The 23,504-nt window shown below is 41.3% G+C and overlaps 1 protein-coding gene across 3 annotated transcripts in view; it reads left to right on the top strand.

The window, feature by feature from the left end:
* LOC118592981 (contactin-associated protein like 5-1-like) overlaps positions 1-23,504 on the top strand; it is a 934,683-nt gene that overhangs the window by 655,737 nt on the left and 255,442 nt on the right. For all 3 annotated transcript variants that reach the window (XM_036202117.1, XM_036202118.1, XM_036202119.1), the window contains exon 13: positions 1,952-2,152. In XM_036202117.1, coding sequence (XP_036058010.1) covers positions 1,952-2,152 — 201 coding nt within the window. The remainder of the gene's footprint in view (positions 1-1,951; positions 2,153-23,504) is intronic.

The raw sequence follows: 23,504 nt of genomic DNA, 5'->3' as shown, positions 1-23,504 counted from the left end.
TTTTCCTTTCATTCTTATTGGAAGGATGCCATGTCACTGCATTCATTCAGAATAAAAATTTCCAGATAATTTTTGTATGTTTGTGCATATGAATGATTTGTTTGCCAGGGTTCTCTAGAGGAACAGAATTGACAGAATATGTATATGGGATTTATTAGAATGGCTTATAGGCTGTGGTCCAGATAGTCCAACAATGGCTGTCTACCAATAGAAAGTCCAAGAATACAGTAGATGTTCAGTTCACAAGGCTGTACAACTCAGCTATTTTTTAGTAAATGCCTAAATCCTGAAGAACTAGTCTGTAATGCCAGTGAATGGACTTTCCAGCAAGAGTGAGGCCAGGCAGGCAATGTCTTCTTCCATGTCCCTTATATAGGCTGCCACAAGAAAGTGTGGTCTAGATTAAGGATGGATATCCCCAGATCAAAAGATCTGTATTTAAGGGTGGTCTTCCCTACTTTAAATGACTTAATCAAGAAAAATTGCTCACAGATGTACTCAACTGCTTGGATTTCATTTAGTTTCAAATGTAGTCAAGTTAACAACCAAGAATAGTCATCATACATGTTTGTGCCAATGTATGTGTGTTTGCACACATTTGAGAGCCAGGGGACAACCTTGGCTGTGATTCCTTAGATGTCGTTCATCTTCTTTTTCCTTTGGAGATTAAAAGAATGTGTGCATTTATGTTTGGGGGAGGTGGTATCTGTGCATAGCACATGCCTATGGAAAAGAGCAACTGGACCCTTCAAAGCTGGAATCACAGGTGATTGTGAACACCTAATGTGGATTATAGGAACTGAACTTGGGTGTTCTGTAAGAGTAGTATACTCTTAACTACTGAGTCATTTTTCCAACAGCTCTTTTGTTCCTTTGAAAAACTCATTGGCCTGGTGCTTTCTGAGTAGACTGGGCTTTCTGGTCAACAGGACCAATGGGTCCTCCTTTCTCTGTGTCCCCCATTCAGCACTGGAATTATAAACTGGTGCCACTATGCCCAGAATTTTTTTAAAATGTCACTTCAGGGTTTGTTTATATAGCACAGTTTCACTTTTGATAATGATGTGTTGTTTTACAAATACTTATTATCTGTAGCTGTTGTTTTCAACCTGATATTTAATGGTTCTTTAAGAAATTACCTCTGGTATTGGGTCTGTACTGAACTTACACAGGCATTTTGTCTGTGTCAAAATTTCCCACACAATGCAGTATAACAATTGTTTACATAGCATTTATCTTTTATTAGGTGTCAAAAGCAACATTGTTCTAAAGTATGGAGTAGGTATATATAATATACAAATGCTATGATATTTTCTATGAGAAAGTTGAGCACCTGAAGACGTTGATATGCTTTAAAATGTCCTTGAACAGTCTCCCCAGGAATAAGGAGGAAGATTATATAGGTCAATTTTAAATTAATTAATTGTATTAATTACATAGTATAAAGCCTGTGGAATAAAGACTCAGGTATAGCCCCTAAGATTATTTGCCCCCATATTAACTTGAGATAGAGCTCTGTAAGGAACATAATTCATTTTTTTTGGTGTTGTTGTTGTTTCTTTTTGTTTTGTTTTCTTTCTTTTCTTCTTCTTCTTCTTCTTCTTCTTCTTCTTCTTCTTCTTTTTTTTTTTTTTTTTTTTTTTTTTTTGAGACAGAGTTTCTCTGTGTTATTTTGGTGCCTGCTCTGGATCTTGCTCTTTGGACCAGGCTGGCCTGGAACTCATGAGATCTGCCTGGCTCTACCTCTCAAGTGCTGGGATTAAAGGCGTGCACCACCACAGCCCAGCAAGGAACATAATTCTTTGGTCCTTCTATAAGCACCAGAATGCCTTGATCCCATTGTATATATAGAGCACTCCAGTGGAGACTTCATTGTGCTTTCAGTGACCCACTGTTTTCATACTCTTCTTAGGGTTTTCCTTCTAACTTCTTTGTATTGTTTTCTGTGCAGAGGACAAGATCTGGATGATGGTTCAGCACAACAACACAGAATTGACTTGGGTACAGGGTTCCAACCCTGAGAAGCCCTATGCCATGACCTTGAACTATGGGGGCAGTATGGAGCAGCTGGAGGCTCTGATTGATGGCTCAGAGCACTGTGAACAGGAGGTGGCATATCACTGCAGGAGATCTCGCCTGCTTAACACACCAGGTAAGGTTCTGCCCTTTCTCATGATACCTTGAAACCCACCAGCCAAAGCCCTAACTGTGTTTTTTTCCTGGCACAAGCTAGCATCATTGAAAAAGTAGGAACCTCAATTTAAAAAAAAAAAAAAAATGTCTTCAAATGATAATTTTCTTAGTGACTGATGTGGGAAGGCCAAGACAATTATGGTGGTACTACCTCTGGGTAGATAGTCCTGGGGTATATAAGAAAAACAATAAATAAAAATAAATCTGAAAAAGCCAGGGGAAGCAGTGTTCCTCCGTGGCCTGTGCTTCAGTTCCTGCTTCCAGGTTTCTGCCCTGACTTCTCCCAGTGATGGAGTGTCACTTTAGAACTATAAGTTTTCCTACCCAAGTTTCTTTTGGTAGTGGTGTTGTTATAGGACACCAATAGAAACACTAACTAAGGTGTTCAAAGAGAGGGGTATTTGACAAGAAAGTGGCTGCAGTGCACTTGTTTACTCTGCTTTGAGGAGAGATATGCCCCAAAGAAGGCCATAAGTCCTGGCTTTGGTCCTGAGGGAGGTCTGTTGAACCTATACTTGTCTCTGCATCTTCAGAATGACACATTGATAATACCCACCCTCAACAGCAGGGAGATGAAGAGGTTTTGTGAGGGATGGCATTTGGAGCAGAGCATTTGAGCTAGATATGGAAAGTGTGGTAGTTGAACACTGTTGGAAAGGAAGATCACATCAGAAGGTGTCATACACATAGAGTTGTAAGTTACATCTAAAGTTAAGGATATCTAAGGAGCAAGTGCCAGGCAATGAGGCCAGCAAGACAGGAAGAGGCTACTCTATGTTCCCAGAATTTCTGTTGCCTGAAGAAGAGAGACTTCAATGGATATGAATCTAGATGTAAATTTTCATTTTTCATTAATTAATCAGCTATTAAGATGGGAGGTTCTCATGTAGCATTCATTTGCCTTTAACTCACTGTGTAGTTGAGAATGACTTTGAATTTTTGGTCATCCCATATCTACCCCTGGAGTGCCATGAGTATAGGAGTGTACCACCATGCTTGTTTTTTTTTTTTTTTTTTCCCCTGTGGTACTGGCTATTGGTTAAAATATTAAGGCAACTCCACATAGTTAAAAGGAAGGCTTATTTTGTGGGGTAGCTTACAAATGAAGGTATAGGTTACAGGGTCTGGGAAAGGTGTAGCTTAGTCCGGTGGTGTTCTCTGGAGAACTCTGCTAGGTCTACCTCAAGCGTCCAGGGTCCAGGAACCAAGAGAGCTCCCCCATCCGGATCCCAGGTCTTCAGGGATCCTCTCTTGACTCTACCTTGCAGGTGTGACAGTTACCGAAGCCTCAAATTGGGTGGTATTTCAAGGTCTAAGCTAGAACAGTTATCCACTACAGCTGTCTATCAAAGACAGGGCTACTGCGCATATTTGAAAGGTACTCTACCAAGGGAAGTAATCCCTAGCCCTGACATTTCATTTCAGAAAAAAAAGTGGCTAACTCCTTTTATGTGCCTCCAGTTCTGTTTTGTTTTTATGGTGAATGAATTATTTGGTTATGTGTGAATTAGTTACCATTCCTGCTGTAGAGATGTAGCACCTAACAAAGCATCCAGAAGAGGAATCGCCTTTGGTTCATGGTTTGAAGCCCATCGTGCCAGGGAAGGCATGGTGGCACATGCAGAATGGTCTGAGGCAACAGGGGTATGGGACAATTGCCTGCTCATACACTGGAGGACCAGGAAGCAGGGAGGGTAATGGGAACATTCAGCCAGGCTTTCCATTTTCCTTTCATAAATGGTTTTATGTCATCCTGGCTGGCCTGGAACTCCATATATACAGAACAGACTAGCCTTGAACTCATAGAGATATACATACCTCTTCTTTTTGAGGGTTGAGATGGAATGCATGGGCCACTAAGCCCATATGGAGTCATTCATTTCTGTAGGTATTAACTCATCCTAAAGACCATGAGGGTATCAAGTATCCAAGAAATAGTATCACATTCTATCATAAAGTTTAGTATCTGGTCCTTAGAGTTTGTAGATTTAGAGTGGCTTGGGAACAATAGAGACAAAAATGTCAGTAAATCATGAGTGGGAGACACCTGACTAAAACAGTGCACTGCATGACTAATCTAGAATCTTTAGGGAAAGGTACTGTTCCACCTAAGTGAATTTTCCAGATAACTGTCACTTATCCCTTTAAACACTGAAAAAATTTTCAGAGAAATTTTAACTATTTGAAATAGAAATATTTCTCCAATGGATTACATGCCTCCTTGCCTTCTTAAACACAGAGTTCAGAACGAAAAATGGGACCTTTTTTTGATGACTCAGGATCGTCACTGTGAAATCAATTCCGGAACTCCTGTTGGATTCAGCCATGCTTGTCAGGCTGATGAAATCAGTGTTGCCTCTCTTTTTCCTTTCCTGTCAACCCAGTACCTACACACTGTCCCACATGGTTCACTGTCTGTTTCCTTGAGTAATTCTTTGTCCCCTGAGGATTAAGCCACCCTAAGCTCTTCTCAGGATGTCTGGCTCTAGGTACTACCCTCCATTCTTTTTACTGCCTTGTTGTCATTTTCTAATGTTTGAGTTCCTATGAAAAATAGAAGCATGTCCATTAAGACTTTGGGACTTTCATAAAGGACTCACACTATCGTGTCACTTAGATTATGTCGTTTATTTATGTGTGCATGCATGCATTTGTGTGTGTGTGTGCATGTGTGTCCAGATGTACACATGCCCTTGGAGGTTAGATGTATTGGACCACCCATCAGTTAATCACAGGCTTCTGTGAGCCACCCTACCTGGGTGTTTGAGAACAACACTCAGGTCCTCTAGCATAGAGGCACTTGTAGATGCTGAGACATTTATGTTTCCAGTCCCTGTCATTCCTTTGTGTCCATGTACTGTCTTCCTAACTCGATTGCACTAAGTTCTTTGAGTTTAGGTTTGCATCCGAAGGGTATAGATTTGGGAGAGATCAGATTGGGAGTAATATCTCAATCCAGTCCTTACCTGCCTTGTGCCAGCTTGCTTAGTTTCTGCAGTTTAACTTCACAACCATTCCATTGACACAAAGATTTGAAATTCATAAGGCTAGGAGGAAGGGAGAAAGACAAACACAGTCTGAAATCCTTAGACTGTACCCTGTATATCTCAGGCCTTCAGTAACTAGTGTCTCTGCTAACAGCTTCCATCTCAATAGACCAGGACAAAGTTGATGCTATCACAAGGAATAAGCTGAAAGAGAATTTTCATTTTATTATTAGTTCTTTGCAAAATGCATACAATGAGTTTTCCTCATGTCTATCCCTTCTTCCCAATGTCCCCCAGGTGCACATCTAGTACCTATCCAACTTTGTTTCCCTTTTTTTTTAGTATTCATCAAGTCCACTTTGTGCTATCCATATATATATTCATGAAGGTGGGAGCTTCCACTGGAAAATGGCCACTTATCAGGGGTTACACCTTGTAAGAAGACTGACTCTTTCTCCAGTAGCTATCAGTTGCCAACAGCCCCTCAGTGAGGGATGGAACCTCATGCCTACCTCCTTTATTCATGCTGGGACTTTTGTCTGCCTTTAGCTTGTACAGGTCTTGTTCATGATGTCATAACCTCTGACTTCATATGTTCAGCTGTCCTGTTGTGTCCAGAGGATACTGTTTTCTTTTATTCACTCACTATATTTGAATCTCACAGTCTGTTCACCTCCTCTTCTACAATAATAATCTCTGAGCCTTGGGAGGAGGGGCTGCGGTATAGAGTTCCATTTAAGGCCGAGCATTACTCGGACATTTAGTCTGTGAACCTTGGCTAGTTGTGGGTCACCATGTTAATCATCATCTCCCGAAGATAAAAGATTTTCTGATGAGGGTTGAGAGATGCATTAGCCTATGGGAATAACAAGAAGTCATCAGGAGTCAGTACAATACTATGTTCATAAAGCAGAATAACAAAAAGTAATAGGCTCTCTCCTAGGACTTATTACTGCCTGGTCACAGGTTCTTGCCCCAACAATGGTTCCAGGTATAGATTTGATCCTGTGGAGAGAGACATAAATCCATCAGAATGTGGTTGGTTCCTTACACGGTCTTCTTCCCACTAAATAGCAGTGGGCCTGTCTCACGAGATCTGCTGTTATTACATCTTGCACGGTGCACAGATGGTGAGAAGGATGACACTGCTCTTCTCCAAGAGGGTCTTTCCACCAGTTTTAGGAGGATACCCAGTAGGATTGGCACTAGCCTGTAACATGTGTGTATCTATAGAACCTCACTGCCAACAATTCCAAAAGGAGAAAGTATTTTTGGGATTGGGCTTATTTGTAAGCTTATGGTGTGTAATAGGAGAATCATTGTCCCATTATAGTAGCTCGCTCTCTCTCTCTCTCTCTCTCTCTCTCTCTCTCTCTCTCTCTCTCTCTCTCTCTCTCTCTCTCTCTCTCTCTCTCTCTCTCTCTCTCTCTCTCTCTCTCTCTCTCTCTCTCTCTCTCTCTCTCTCCCACACACTTTCTCCCACATATACGCACATATACGTGTGTGTGTGTGTGTGTGTGTGTGTGTGTGTGTGTGTGTGTGTACATGCTTCTATTCTTTTACAGTAGTGGGTAGGATGGGTTTCCTTCATTATTTAAATGCAAAATAGATTAAGAAAGGATTCCAAGCCTTGTCATAGACTTATATATCCTATACTGTCACACCCCTAAAGAGAAGAACAAATACAGTTGCTGAGCCCCCTAAGCAGGTACCGTACTTTATTGCCAAACCTGAAAATCTGAGTCAATTTCCAGGATATATGTGGTAGAAGGAAAGAATAAATGCTCACAAGTCATTCTCCAGTCTTCACAAAAATTCTATAGGCCTCCTGTGTGCACATGTGTTCACATACACATACACATGCTAAGTAGACACATACATGTAATAACATGATCATTGAGGCACTATAATCTTGCCAATAACTGATTTTTACCAACCATAGCATATCCTCTTATATGGGTGTTTCAAATGAGCAGTCTCTCTTTGGCATGTACATGTACAGTCTTCTTGCCATAGCATCTCCTGTGTATTTTACACAACAGATAATGAAGAGAGGAAGTAAAGAAGGTAAGCTGAGAGAAAAGGAAGAAATAGCCAAATGGCCCCTGGTGACAAAGGTTTCTTGTGGCTATATGTGATAGCCAGATAAGCATTCTCTCTAAACCAAGCCCAATATGTGCACAGAAGTGTTTGTTATCCCCACATAGCTTGATTAGTGCCTGAAAGCTGAGGAAGGCCTGAGCTATGCCTGAATTCAAAGCACACTACTGTTCCTTGTATCTGTGCAAAGATCTAAGAAAATGGGTATTTAAAAAGAGCATGCATTTGTATGAATTTCCTTATTGTGTAGAAAAATAAAGAGGGAGTAAGAGGAGCAGCCAGGGTCACATAGCTGTTTGTGTCTGTACAGATTCCTGGGAAATATCCAATGATTTTACAACTCAGCTTCTAGTGAGATAGACTGTGGATCATCACAGCAATTCCTTAATTCTCTGTCCAAGATCTGGAACCTGCTTGATTATCTTCATCTAGCAAGAGTGAGAGCAGAGGGGAGAGATGCGAGAGGAGGCCATTCACGGTGTACCACTGTGTTTCAAGTTTTCAAATGCTGACTGAATCAAGACACTCTCATTTTCTGAGCATTTCTCTGTGATTTTCCTCCAGATAAACTCATATCTCCAGCCCAGGTGACATGACATCTATTTCTGTAAATGAAGCTGTGTCCTAGAAACTCCAAGGCGCTGTGGTCCATTTTCATGCATCCTTGTTTGTAATTTCCCACTCTATTTGCCACTTCTTAGCAGAGCTTTATGCAAAGCTAAGCCATCACTAGAGAACAGCTTTTCAGGGAAGGGAAGTAGCCGGCCTGTGGTGCTCAGCAGCCCCTTTGAGAGCTCACTGGGATGAAATAGCCATCTGTCTCTGGATTAGGATACAGCCTGCCCTAGTGGAGCTTGAGACATTCTTACACCTCAGCACCCTGCAGGAATTTTGCCTCTGGATAGGGGTCACGAAGGTAGTAAATGATGAGTATATGAAATGAGGTAGCACCCAGTGTAGGCGGTGTTTATATGTAAAGGACAGAGCAATCAACACTGAAGCTATGGCTTCCCTGGTGAATTAGTAACCTGGTTAGCTGCCTTCCAATATCAGTTACTTCTCTCTTCACTGTGCAAACTGATCTGGCAGAAGACCTTCAGGACCCCTGGTACAGAAGATAGAGTCTATCGTGGTGGGGAAGGTAGGAAGCAGATTAGGTTACTAGGATGAAGCTAGTGAGTTCTCAGAAGGAAGCAGCAGGTAAACATAGAGGGGGCTGAAGCCAGAAGTAGGAGCAGACTATGTATTCCTCCAGACCTGAGTCCCAACAACCCACTCCGTCCAGGGAGGTCCCACCTTCTGCATGTTCTACAACCTCTTTCAGCTCCTCAGCAAGGAAGTCAAGTGTTCAAACCTATGGCTTTTGGACAAAACCTCATATTCAACTCATAAAACTCCACAAAAATCCCTCTGGAAAAAAGACAAGATAGACAAGGCCATAGAAAAATGATCCTACAGGGCAGCCTTTAAAGCTCTCTTGAGGAAATGGACATCCATAAGTTTCCAAAAATTCTCTCATATTTTCCATAAAGCCAAGGATGCACCATAAGATTCTCCCAACAGCCTAAGTATCAGTTTCACTCATGCTATTGTGTTTAGCACTCTGCCATGAATGTTTTCTTTGGAATTCCCTTCCAAGTAAAGCTGTACATGGTACTCAGCACAGGGGAAGAGTTGAGACTGGAATATATGCTATGGGTTGGACCTTGAATGTCACCAGGAACCCACGTTTAAAGGCTTGATCTCTAGCTTGGTGCTGGTGGTGAGTAGTAGAGCTTTTAAGGATAAACCTAGTAGAAGATGCTCAGGTCATTGGGGTCATCACTTTCATCTTTTCCTTTTTCTCTTTTCTGTGTGTGTGTGTGTGTGTGTGTGCAGGTAGATGTATATGTGCACATGTGGAAGCCACAGGACAACCTTGTGCTGGTTACATATGACTCTGTCTACTGTGCTTTCAAATAATAGGACTCCTACTGGTCTGGGATCCATCAATTCTGCTAGTCTGCCTGACCAGCAAGTTATGTGGGTCTACATTCACTTCTCCAGCACTAGAAATACAAGGACACACCCCCATGCCCATGTTCTATCTATCTTTTGCCATATGTAGGCAATGCCGTAGATGCTATGCCCATCTTTTTATGTAGGGATCTGAACTCAGATCCTCAAGCCTATGCATCAGGTACTTTACTGTGGGACCCTCTCCCTGGCTTCCTCTGTTTTATTAGTGTTGTCTCTGTACCGAACTCCATCCTCCTGTGTATTGGTGTTGTCACTGGGACTGAACTCCATTCTCCTGGGTATGCAGCAAGTGCTCCACCAACAGCATCTCCCTGGCCCTTGACTATGACTCGTTTCCTCTTGATCCTGGACCCAGCGAGGTCTTCCTACCCTCACTCCTGTCACCGACACAAAGCACTAGAGTCAAATGATCACAAAGTGAACTCTCCAGAATTGTGGCTCCAGCAAACCTCTTTTCCACATGGATTCATAGATTCATTGTCTCCAGGACTTGCCAGCAGGAAGAAAGTCTGACTAACATACACAGAGTTATCAGAGATTCCAACTCCATTACTTTGAATCTAATACCCATAAGAAAGGCTCAGCTGGAGTTTACTTTGGTTTCCTTTGAATAGAAAGCATTTGCAAAGCAAATCCATCATGCAAACAAGCTGGCTGTGAGGATTGCTTGTTCTGTCTAGTACAGTGTCTCCTGCACTCAACCTCTGTCTACCTTCCAAGAGCTGGAGGTACACTCAATCCTCTTCACTTATTCCTACAGGCTTGCAGGAGTTCAGGGTTGCAGTGAATTGCTTAACATGGTCACATTACAGTGAAATTGAAAGGGACAAAATATGTTCTCTGAGAGACAATTATCACATCCTCAATCGCCCTTTACCCTTTATCTTTTATACTTTAGAGAACAGGTAGCTAAGGAGATACACACACACACACACACACACACACACACACTATGTAATATATTATTTAAACAGTGAATCTATGATCTGTAACATAACTAAATATAGTAATAATACATGCAATTTTTTACTATAATCTGTATATCAATAGGGGTTCTGTATCTTCTAATTCAACTCAATGCAGATTGAAAATACTTGGAGAAAATGCATCCCTAGATGGCTCAGGCAGTAAAGTACTTGCCACACAATCATGAGAACCTGAGTTCAATCTCCACTGTGCACATAAAAAGTCTGGGGGAAATGGAGACAGGTTGATCCTTGAATCTAACTGACCATCCAGCCTACTTTACTTACTGATTTCCAGGCCAGGAGTGAGGGTTGGGCGCTTGTCTCAAAGCACATGGAAGAGTGCACTTGAGGAACAACACCCAAGGTTGTTTCCTGGCCTCCAACACAAATGCACCTTTTCACATTTGTGTGAATACATCTCCCACGCATAAGCATTTACTTGTATGAATCCACACAAATACTTTTGTTATTATCTTCTAAAACACAACACCATAACCAGGGAATTCAAATAGATGATAGGATATACACAGATTGTATGAAAACACTATTCATTATGTATAAGGACCTGGAACAGCCAACAGTTTTAATGACTGATGTCTCATAAACAATTCCCTAGGAATGCTCAGAGCTAATTGTGTACTACTTATACACAAACTAGTATATGCTATATCATATATACCATGAAATAATATTATATATGCATAATTCATTTTTACTATACCCAAATAGATCCACAAGCTCACTTGTATATAGAAGCCTTCATATTTGCTTGTGGTATTTTAACTCAGTATGATCATTCACATGTCTTTTTTAGAGACTCGAATAGAAGAAGTTTATAGGATTTTGTCACAAGTTTTCTGACATGGAGACTTGGATCAGTGAGAGGGCTCAGCAAGCAATGGCACTGGAAGTGGATACTGACTCCAACAAATTCTCTACATGGGCACTGTTACACACACACACACACACACACACACACACACACACTCTCTCACACACACTCACTCACACACACACATGCGCGCACGCACAATTTAGTCTAATTTAAGAATAAACAGAGTAGTCATGAATCTTGTTAATGTGTTCCATTGTGTATGAAAACTTCTTCCCATAATATTTTGCTAATAATAGACTCAATGTTTTGCTTGAGGCAGAAAGTCAGAAGAGAAGTGAGTGAATTCATAAAAAAAGATGTCCACTTATTCTAAGCTAAAGATATATATATATATACATAGCTAATGGGAAATAAATACCCTGTGAAAGTTTAACAGAGATGGACCTAGCCATAATTAAGTTGCTTTTGTGATCACTAATTATTTAAATGATCAGTGGTTATTGCACAAGCACCCAAACCTAGTTTTTTCTGTAAGATATGGTCTGCATTTTCCTTACTACTCAAAGACAGAATGTATTCACTTACTGTATCTCAAATATGCCTACAAGGAAAAATATCTAATTATAAGATACAGGGATAGTAACAGAAAATGAACATAAAATTTGGAATCAGAAAACCTGATATTAGTGACTTGTTCCACCTACTTACAAGCTTTTAACATGGCTTGTGGGGTTTCTTGTTATTTGGAAACATTGTCTCATGCATCCCAGCCTGGCCTTGAAAGTGCCATGTACCTGAGGATGACTGAACTTCTGACCTTCCTACTCTCCCTCCCACATGCTGGCATTCCAGGAGTGAAATCAGGCCATGGATTTAGCTGGTGCTGGTCACTGAGCTCAGGGTTTTGTTCTTGCTAGAGAACCATTCTATTAATGGAGCTACATCCTCAGCCCTACTTATGATCTCTGAGCTTCTGTGTCTTGGTGATATTTAATGGGATACTTGCAGTGCCTTCAGGTGGATAAGAAGATTTTCTCATTACTTGTTATTCAGTGTCTTCTTTACATTACCCAGTGAACGCAGGGACTATGATCTCCATTATCAACCAGTGAAGAGTCTCACAACCCCACTCAGTTTCCCTGGGAGAGTTCAGCTTTGGAGTTTAACTCTTCTTAGTCTGATGGCATACAAGCCACCTAAACTTTTGTTTGCTTATGAACATATATCCCTAGAAGTTTGTTGATCATTTTAGAGATAAATGTAAGTTCCCTTCTGACTTCTTTTAGCCATCTAAATTCATTCATGTAGCTACCCATCTCACGTGAGTAAATGGCACCAGCATTTGCTAAATCTCAGTTCAAAATCTAGAGCTCTTCTTTATAGCCATTCCCCATTGAGTATATCAGCAGATGCTCAGACTTAAGCTCTAACTCCATCAGTACAACATGCCTTGCATCCCATCGTGCTGTACACTAACTTCCATTCTTGTACCATTCTGTACCCACCTCCAGCCTTACAGCCAAAGTGCTGTTTTCAAAATACTATTATGATACTGGGCTTCAGATCAGTCCCTCTGCCTTGGAAATGAAACCTTGAGTCTTTCTGTCAGGCCTACAGAATGCTAACTGATGGAGACTCTGCTGGCCTATCCTCCCACACCCCATTCCACATGGCCCCACTTCTGTGTCCTTCCTAAGATTGGTCCATGTTTTAAACCAGCACAGTAAGTTCACTCTTCTTACAGTTCCATTGCTGTCCCTCTGCTTGGATCTCTTTTGCTGTTTAGTCATCATCTTGAATTTTTTTCTCCTTTTTTATTTATTATATTTGTGTTTTAATTTTGCACATCAGCCATGGGTTCCCCAGTCCTCCCCCCTCCCACTCCCATCCCCACCTTCCCCCCAGCCCTTCCCCTCCATTCCCATCTCCTCCAGGGCCAAGACTCCCCTTGGGATTCAATTCAACCTAGTAGATTCACTACAGGCAGGTCCAGTCCCTTCATTCTAGGCTGAGCAAAGTGTCCCTGTGTAAGCCCAAGGTTCCAAACAGCCAGCTCATGCACTAAGGATAGGTCCGGGTCCCACTGCCTGGGTGCCTCCCAAGCTATTCAATTGTCTCATTTATCCACAGGGTCTGATCCAGCTGGGGGCTCCAAAGCTTTTGGTTCATAATTCATGTGCTTCCATTCATTTGGCTATTTGTCCCTGTGCTTTTCCAATCTTGGGCTCAACAATTCACACTCTTACAATCCCTCCTCTTTCTTGACAATTGGACTCCTGGAGCTCCACCTGAGGCCTGGCTGAGGATCTCTGCATCCACTTCCATTAGTTATTGGATGAGAGTTCTAGCAGGACAGTTAGGGTGTTTGGCCATCTGATCACCAGACTAGGTCACATCAGGCTTTCTCTAGACCATTGCCAGTAGTCTACAGTGGATGTATCACTGTGGATTTCTGGAAACCTCTCTAGCACTTTGCTTCTTCCTGTTGTCATGTGGTCTTCATTTATCATGGTCTGTTATTCCTTGTTCTCCCTTTCTGTTCTTGATCTAGCTGGGATCTCCTGCTCCCCTAAGCTCTCTTTCCCTCAAATCTTGCCCTTCATTACTCTCAGTCTTGTCCAGGTTGTTCATGTAGATCTCATCCATTTCTCTGTCATTGGGCAATCCCTGTGTCTTTCCTAGGGTCCCATTTTCTAGGTAGCCTCCCTGGAGTTGTGAGTAGCAGTCTAGTCATCTTTGTTTTACAATCTAGTATCCTCCTATGAGAGAGTATATACCATGTTTGTCTTTCTGAGTCTGTGTTACCTCACTCAGGATGATTTTGTTTCTAGATCCATCCATTTGCCTGCAAACCTCATGATGTCATTGTTTTTCTCTGCTGAGTAGTACTCCATTTTGTATAGGTACCATATTTTCTTTACCCATTCTTCAGTTGAAGGGCATCTAGGTTGTTTCCAGGTTCTGGCTATTACAAACAATGCTGATATGAACATAGCTGAGCAAATGCCCTTGTGGTACTATTGAGCATTCCTTAGGTATATGCCCAAGAGTGGTATAGCTGGGTCACTGGGGAGATGGATTCCCAATTTTCTAAGGAAGCACCATATTGATTTCCAAAGTGGCTATACAAGTTCACATTCCCACCAGCAGTGGAGGAGAGTTCCCCTTGCTCCACATCCTCTCCAGCATAAGCTGTCTTCTGTGTTTTTTATCTTAGCCATTCTGACAGGTGTAAGGTGGTATCTCAAAGTCGTTTTGATTTGCATTCCCCAGATAATTAGGGATGTTGAGCAATTCCTTGAATGTCTTTCAGCCATTTCAGCTTCCTCTGTGGAGAATTCTCTGTTTAGTTCTATAGTCCAATTTCTTAATTGGACTGTTGGGCATTTTGATGTCTAATTTCTTGAATTTTATGTAACTGAAAAGTCTACCCTATTATTTTTACTGCTTTATCCTAAGTTTATAGTTCGTGTATATGTAGCTAGAGTTTTCCTGCCTGGCCCACAGTCAGGACAAATCTCTCTCACCCACCAGGCACATAGATGCTCAGAACCAACCAAGTAAACACACAGAAACTTATATTATTTATAAACTGTACGGCCGTGGCAGGCTTCTTGTTATCTACTTCTTCTATCTTAAATTAACCCATTTCTATTAATCTATACTTTGCCACGTGGCTCGTGGCTTATCATTATCTTACATCTTCCTTGTCATGGCCTCGGCTGGCAGTCTCTTTCTGCCCCAGCCTTCCACCTCCCAGAATTCTCTTCTTTCTTGTCCCACCTATACTTCCTGCCTGGCCACTGACCAAACAGCATTTTATTTATACAGAGCAATATCCACAGCATGTAGATATCATTGCAGACATTTTCTTCCCAATAATTTATTGATGTTTTTCTACCCAGATTAATTGACGATGATGTCCAGGGAAAGGAGGCCTGTGTTACCTCATTTTTTTTAATCCCCAAATGCCTGGAATTGCATTTGGATATGAGAGAGACTTACTGAGTAGTTGTTGAATGAATATAATATTCCTTCCCATCAATCATTGTCATTTATTGTCTATATGTGATGTAGAAGAGAACAGTGACCAACCATGTGCACTTGGTTGAGCCTGCTGCCAGGATCCTCACAGGCTGACAACCACATCACAGAACAGAAACTGCTGGCCTGGGAGGCTCTGTCATTGACTCTCTGTGACCTTGAACAAGTTACTTACATTCTATGGGCCTCAAGTTTCTCCTCTTTAGCACTGGAGGTTGTATTTCATGTTCCCCAAGTGTCTTCTACCATGGTTCTCATGTCTCTACACTAAGTAAACAATCTGAGTGGAAATGCATGTCAGAGTTTATTGCTTTCTTGTCACAGTAAAGAACTAGAAGTGTTGGTAAAACACAGCCAAAAATATTATTTTCTGAGACATTTCAGCCATTGCCACTTGACTGTGTGTTTATGTAGTAGGTAAGTCTTTTGCAGTTTTCATGCCACCCACCTATTCAGAAATCACTTTCCATATAGTCATACCGATTGATATGATACTTATTGATAAAAGTATGGATGAAGTGCTGTCACAGATCAAGATTAGTTAGAAAAATGCATCTTAAGTGGTAAAACATTTGTCTAGCTTATGTGTGGCCCAGGGTCAATCCCAAGCACTACAAAATAATTAATAGTTGCTAATAATAATAAATGCAAAGAACATATTCTTATGGTATTAGTTACTATTGTCTCTTCAGCTGAATACTTGACCAGAAGCAATTGAATGAAAGAGGGATTGGGGTTTGAGATAATAAAGCAGGAAAAATGGCAGTGGAAATGGAGCATAAGGCTACTTGCTAACATATTCACAGATCTAGAAGTAGAGGGAGGAGAATGCCAGCACTCCATTGGTTTTTCTCTTGTATCTTTCATTTAGCAAAAACCTCAATTCATGGGATGATATTTATCACATTCAGAATGAATCTTTACCTCTCAGTTAATCCAATCTGGAAATTCTCTCACAGGCACACCCAGAAATGTGCCTCACTAATGTCCTTGGCATTTCCTAACCCAGTCCAATTGACAATCATAATTAACCATCACAAGTTTAGAAGGGGGTTAAGGGAAGCAATATGAGAAGGGACTGCTAACACTAAGAGCAATTTGAAGGACCATAGGGAAATCTACTACAGTAGAATTTTCTTAAAATATATTCCCACATGAAAGATATCTAAATGGGATCACTAAACAACAAGGAAGACAATGCTTCAACTATATGTCTCTTATCATCAAGTGATACTCCGGTGCCAGGAATGGGTTACATCTAAAACAACTGATCAAACAGGCCCCATAGAAAATCCCCAAAAATTCATGCTGTTGCCAGGGTGTTTATTTGCTCTTCATAAACTAAGAGTAAGGCCCCATTGTTGAAGGCAATACCTATATATCCTATATATCGTATTGAAAACAAAGAAGTTGAACTGATAAAATTACTCTGCTGGCTACCACAGGAGAAAAGTAAATACCAACCCAGCTACAAACCTACAGTCTATAATGGTGACCTGTACACTTAATACATGGATGTAACAGTGGCATAAATGTTGTGGGAGTAACCAACCACTGTCTATCAGAGTTAAGGCCCACTTGATGAGATCAAAACCATCTCCAACATTGCCCTGGTGCTTAATAACCTGAGACTAGATAGACCATGGACCTAGGAGATATCCAAATGATTTCTAGGGAATTTCTGATGCTATTCCCATAGTTCAGTGTCTTATTCAGTTATCATCAGAGATTTCCCTGTAGTAGATACAAACTGATACAGATACCCACAACTGGACAGTGTGTAGAGTGTGAGAGACACTGGACATCTCAGTTCTAAATGGGATGACTCTGCCAAATCCCTTTTTTCAGGTCTCAAGGATCTATGCTGAAGAGAAGGCAGAAATATTGTGAATGCCTGTCTTAGGGTTCTATTGCTGTGAAGAGACACCATAACCACTGTAACGCTTACAAAGGAAATCATTTAACTGAATCTGGTTTACAGTTCAGAGGTTTAGTTGATCATCATCATGATGGAGAACATGGCAGCAGGCAGGCAGACATTGTGCTAGAGAAATAGCTGAGAGTTGTACATCTGGATCATCAGATAGCAGGAAGTGAGAGTGACACTGGGCCTGGCTTGGGCTTCTGATACCTCAAGGATCACCCCCAGTGACAGACTTTGTCCAACAAGGCTACACCTCCTAATAGTGTCTATGGGCTTCTGGGTGCCATTTTCATTCAAATCACCACAGAGCCAGAGGGTCTAAGTGCTACCAAATAAACAAGGCCTTCCAGACACAATAGAACTGGTACATATACAAACGCACAGAGACTGTGACAGCATGCATAGGACCTGCACAGGGCCAAACCAGATGGGGTCCCAGTATTGTGATGGGCAAATAGGTAACAGCTCTCATTCTCAATCAAGATGTTATCTCCAATTAGCACCTTCTTACAAAGGAAAAACTAATTTCTCCAAAGTAATCTCACTGGGTATACAAATCATACTTAAGGGCAGGTTCCATTCCCAATTGCAGATGCTAGTACAAAATAACTCATAGAATTGGGGAATTTTTTCTTTTATACCATACTAGCCTTTTACTTGTGTATTATGGCTTTTGATTTTGTTGTTTTGATGTGTGTATGTGCCCCGGCCAGCAGGGTTTCAATGGGGGCAACCCACCTGTGGGAGCGAATGAAAAGAACAGAGGACACAAGGGACGACAGCAAGACAGGATTATGATCAAACTGCAAATTTTATTTTCCTCCACAAGGCTTATATAGCATAGGAGGGGAGGGGGCAGGAAGGAGGGAAGGGGAAGGGACATGGAAGGGGTGCAGAACATGGGAGATGTGCAGATTGTGCAACTGCAAGATGTCAGCTAAGGTCACTGGTCAGGGGCCATTTATTCTGTTTCTAGGCTACCTGATCATGGAATGCTCTTTATGTTTGGTTGTAATGGCACCTGACTGTGGAATGTCTTCTTATCTTTGGGAGCCTCCAGTTAGTAAACAGGTGTTACTGCTCTGGGGAAGAGCAGTGGTCTTATAACTTGTTCTTTGGCCTAGCTAGTATTTTTCCATAGTTCATGTTTGGTTCCTGACATCTTGGTCCCTAACATGTATGTATGTGTGTGTGTCCTCATTTCTTGTGTTCTTTTTGTTTTCTGTTTGTTAGTTTGTTGATTTTGCTCATCCTTGTTTTTTTTTTTTTTATTATTTTTCTGTCTATTTTCTTGAGAAAGGCAAAAGAAAGTTTTTTTGTTTTTGTTTTTTGTGGAGAGGCAAGAAAGATCTGGGAGTAGATGAGGGAGGGGAAACTATGATGATAATATATTGTATGAAAGCAAATAACTTTATTTTCCAAAATAATTCTCCCTAAATAGTAAAAAAAAAAAAAAAAAAGTTTACCCCTTATTGATTTGCTACATAAAGATTAGTTTAGATGATTGCATTCTACCTGTAGTCTGGAAGGTCTTATGTTTGTCGTCTCATAGTGAAAAGTCCAGCAGCCAGCCTCTAAGAATCTCCAGCATCTTGATATCTCCAGCACTATTCAAAAGCTTTAACACTCACTCCACTAACTTTGAAGCTCTGTAAAACAAACTTGAAAGTAAAAGACAAAGTTCCATAGATGTTTATGCAGGGTAAATATTCCTATTCCAGAAGGGGGTGGGGGTGAGGCATAGCAAAGAAGTCATGGGACCAAAGCAAGACTCTGCTTGAAAACTAAATCTCTATAGTTCCACATAGTGACTCTGACCTGATACACACAGCCTGGCCTCAGTGGCTTCATTGAACCTTAGTACAAGCCTCATTCTTCCATCTCACATGTCCACAAAATCAATATGACATGGTCAAAGCCAGTTTCTGCTGCCATCTGGAGAGGAACCCTGACTCTAGGCTAAAGCTGCAGTTGTTTCTCGGCACCTGCCCGGCTGAACATGTGAAAATACTTCCTATTTGAGGATACCCTGTGGGCTCTCTATTCAAACACTCTCTAAGTGAAAGATTTTCCAATACATTTGTACTGTTCTGGTCTGGTTCTCTGAATATGTGCAGTCTTGCCTTGTCCACTTTCCTGTCATCCTTACTAAAGTCTGTGATTTTTCATTAATGGCATGTTAACATTACAGGTGCTTTGTTTATCTTTGCCTCATAGTCAACTTTAAACTCATCTGCTGCTTTCTCTACCATGGAGCACATCTTTATGTCTCTCTGTTCTCTCTCACTGGAAATCTAAGTACAGTAAACAGTACACCTGTGACAACATGGTTGACATGCTGTCTTCAAACTTCTTCAGCCAGATTCTTTGCCAGAATGGGACAAAATTGTTGTCTAGCCAAGCCTGTGCCACCTCATGGGCCCCGTGTCTGCTGCCTGCCTTTCTTTAAGATGTCTGTACTTCTTCTCTGCCAGAAGACAGGGCATTTTACCCTTTGCTTACAGTAGTTCAGGATCTGTCTAGGATACAGTTCTAAACTCTATACACTTCCTTCACACACCATTCCAAGGAATGACAAACACATGGCCAGCTTTATATGTATGTACAACACATTTTAATTCATACTAGTTTCATGTTAAGAGTATTCTGCTGTGTGTGCTTAGATGGGGCCAGAGCAGGTTCAAAATGATGATAAATCCCAAAAGAACATAGAAATACAAAACATAAAAATGAAAGAATGATAGGTATTAGGGAGGGAAAACATTTTAATTACATTTGGGAGGAAAGGAGTAGATTTTGCACTCGGCATGGTAAAATTGATATATGTTTGGGGCTTGGCAGTCATTTCAGGAGGCTGTTTGATGGCCTGAGGTTTGAATGAGAGCTGAAAGGGAGCTATGACATCAGAGGAAGGAGCCGTGACAGAATCTCCCCAGCACCTCTCCAATGGCACACTGAGACAGAGGCTTGGGGTGAAAGGCCACCAGTATGAGAAAGCTTAACTAATGAGAATGAAGGGTGAGGAGTGGGAGAAGGGGTCCTGGGAAATGCAGGCTGTGATTGAGCTTTGTTGGTTTTAGTGGGCTCAGCAGGCAGAGGTGTGGATATCACTCTGTATAAATCAAATGCTGATTGGCCAGTAGCCAATCAGGAAGTATAGGCGAGACAACCAGAGAGGAGAATTATGGGAAGTGGAAGGCTGAGTCAGAGAGATGCTGCCAGCCACCAAGAGGAGGAACATGATGTAAGATACCAGTCTTAATTTAATTTAAGATGTAAGAACAGATAGCAAGAAGCTTGCCATGGCTATACAGTTCATAAGTAATATAAGCATCTGCGTGTTTATTTTGTAAGTGGGATGCCAGACTGCCAGGGCTTGGCAGGACTTGGAGAGAAGCTCTGCAACTACACAGAAGTTCTTAGCAGCACCCCAGACATGTGATGGGGATATTCATTTATCCAAGAGTTGACTGGAAATTGGGTATAACAGAATCTTTCATCCTGAAAGGTGGAAGGAAATTGTAAGAGAGACCTAGAATTCCTAAAGCCAAATGCACATGAACACCCAGCAATAGAAACAAAGCATACCACCACACTAATCACTATCATCCTAACAACTGATCAGTGCTGTCCAAAGCTGTCGTTTTCCTGAACTTGGCCAAACACTACAGTAAGACACATATGCATGCATCCATGTGTGATTACTAATTGTGGATGTGCAGCCATCTGCATTACCCCCATACAATATTGCATTCTCACAGTAAACACTGAATACAACACCATGAGTTCAGTTCTATAAAGAGGAGGAGGAAATGGAGATAGAGCGGCTAAAGCAACTTTTCCAGGTTTTATAGGCAGGATCTGATTTGAAATAAATCTAACTCTATGGTTATAGACATTTCTGAAGAATGAGGAAGACAAAGGGATGAGATGATGTTCTGTCCCCAAATACCTTTGTTTCTCTGGGATATTTCTACCAAGGCAAAATAAAACACTTCTGTATGTGGTATATAAAGTTGATTGCAGATTTCTTTTTTTTTTTTCTTTCTTTTTTTTTTTTTTTGCAGATTTCTTATGTACATACATACATAAAACAAGTTCCATATATACCATATGTATCTGGTTTTCTTTATTTTTTTAAATTTCTGTAGAGGAGCCATGCAAACTAGGGGGATGGGAAGAAAAACTATAAACCATAACCTCGCTTGATTCACCTCCTTGTATAGACAAATCATACCAACATCTGAACCATTTCCTACAATCTCATAAGGTGCAGGCTATTACCATGAGCAAGCTGAAGTTCACAGTGGCTAATGATGTAATAGCCACACAATCTTCTCTATAACTGTGAAATCAACTCCACTCTCATTGCCAGTCAAAAACAACTCTTGCTTGAGTCCCACAGGTCACCAGCCCCCAGATGCCAGAGTTTCAGTCATCTCTGAGCTGAGTCAAATGAAGAGAGAGTTTTATGTTATCACACTGGCACAACCAAAACCCACTCAAGTCTATCTCAGAAATCATTGAAAGATCCCCATGTATGAGGAGACCAGTTCTTTCTGGAAACACCTTGCAGATGGGGAAAGAACAGAGAGTGGGGGAAGTGGAAATGGCATTGTTGACACTGTTACAGTCACTGTGCTTTGAGTAGGATTTGTTCACAAGGATCTTGAAAGAGTAAGTGTCAGAATAGAGAAACAGCTTCAGAAATCACCTTGGCAAGAGAACAAGGGAATGTCTAAAAAAAGAGAAGTGAGAGAGAACAGAAAGAGGAAGGGAAGAAGAGGGGGAAGAGTAAAGGAAGGAGAAGAATATCAAGAGAAAAGGCAGGAGGAGGAAGTAAAGGAGAAGATGAAGGGAATTAAGTGAAAGAGGTGGGCAGGAAGAAGACAGTCAGAATCTATCTTGGTAATTGTCCTTTCACATATCCTGGGGAAGAGGAAACTGAGTCCTTCTAGAAAATTGTCACTGGCAGGAGAAAGAGGGCAGATGAGGAGAAATAGGAAGAGCAGATGGAAGGGCATGAGGAGGAGAAGGAAGATAAGGAGCAGGAGTAAGAGCAATTACAAGTGCCAGAAATAAGAAGGGAGGGAGGCAGGGAGAAAGGGAAATCCTTGACATACTACGTACGTCTTCATTTTGAGTAAAGATGGAGAAATACCTGCAGAGAATAACTTTGTACCATTTTCTTATGGTCCTGAAGTTATGGTGTGGGAAGACAAGAGCTCCTATCAATGGGAACATCCATTGGAAGTGACACTGTGTATCATAGGTGGCATGAAGAAAAAATGGTGGCAACTGGAACCCTGTACTGACCATACATTAGCACCAAAGGGACATGATGGAATGAGTTTTCTTTAGGATAAATTTGAAATGAAAATAACTTCTTTTCACAACATCAGGGGTACTCAGGGTGATATAACTACAGACTTTTTTTTTTTTTTTTTCTAAATTGGTGAGCTCTTCAAAAGAAGCAACAGTCATACTCAATTCTCAAGACCAGTACCAAGCTTGGTAACTGGCACAAAGTGCACTTTGAGAAAACATTTCTTGGGTCTGGAAAAATGACTCTGTTATGCCCAGATCATGACCCCAAAGAGGCCACCAAAGTCCGTGGATGTCCTGAATGCAACAGCAAGACAAATTTATTGTTTAACTTTACAAGTCTAGACAGGGAACTTGTTCCTACACCAATATAGTGAGGCAGGGAGGAGTTGCTCTTTCTTTGTGTGGATAGCTATTTAAAGGCTAATACTGTAAGCCCTTCAGGGCAGTTGCGGGGGTTTGTCTTGGGTGCTATTGGGATTGGTTTATTTTTATCTCTGTTCTCTTTTAATTGGGTGAGGGTATGTAACCTTTGAATTTATTGGTTAGGGGTCACATTTGTCATTTTGGGGGCTGTAAGGGACAAGTCCCAGGCTTTGTCCTTGAGCTGCCATGGGGGCTGGCTGGCCTAGCACGTACTGACTGTGGGGGTTGGCTCAGTGGCCCGGGCTCTGTCCTTGAGCTGCCATGGACATAGTGAGGGGTCCTAGACAGTAAACACCTGGCTGAACTTTGAGCAGTCAGAGTATGTGCAGAAAAAGGAGCCATTGTAAGGACTATGTCTTTTGTTCACCACCCTCATGAAAACTGCTTGCTCAAGTCTCAGGAAACTGAAATTGAGGCCTGATCTCTGAGAGAAGACTGAGCAGCCTATTATGCATCTGCTTGGTCCTTTCATTCCCCCCTTCAGTTGTATATCATCTCCTATCTTAGAGATGTTTCTTTTTGGTAAAAGACTTTATCATAAGGGTAGTAGATCATATCAGAGACTAATTAGACCAGAACATAAGAGTTTTCTCATTATTAATGGCAAAGTGAGCTTTCCTTTATTCAAGTGTGTCATGGGTTCAGGGATGGATATTGGAATTCTAACATCCCCAGTTTAGTGG

The sequence above is a fragment of the Onychomys torridus genome, chromosome 11 (assembly GCF_903995425.1).
Source record: "Onychomys torridus chromosome 11, mOncTor1.1, whole genome shotgun sequence".
Classification (NCBI taxonomy): domain Eukaryota; kingdom Metazoa; phylum Chordata; class Mammalia; order Rodentia; family Cricetidae; genus Onychomys; species Onychomys torridus.
The sequence above is the reverse complement of the archived record's forward strand: the minus strand, read 5'-3'. Positions and strand labels throughout refer to the sequence as shown.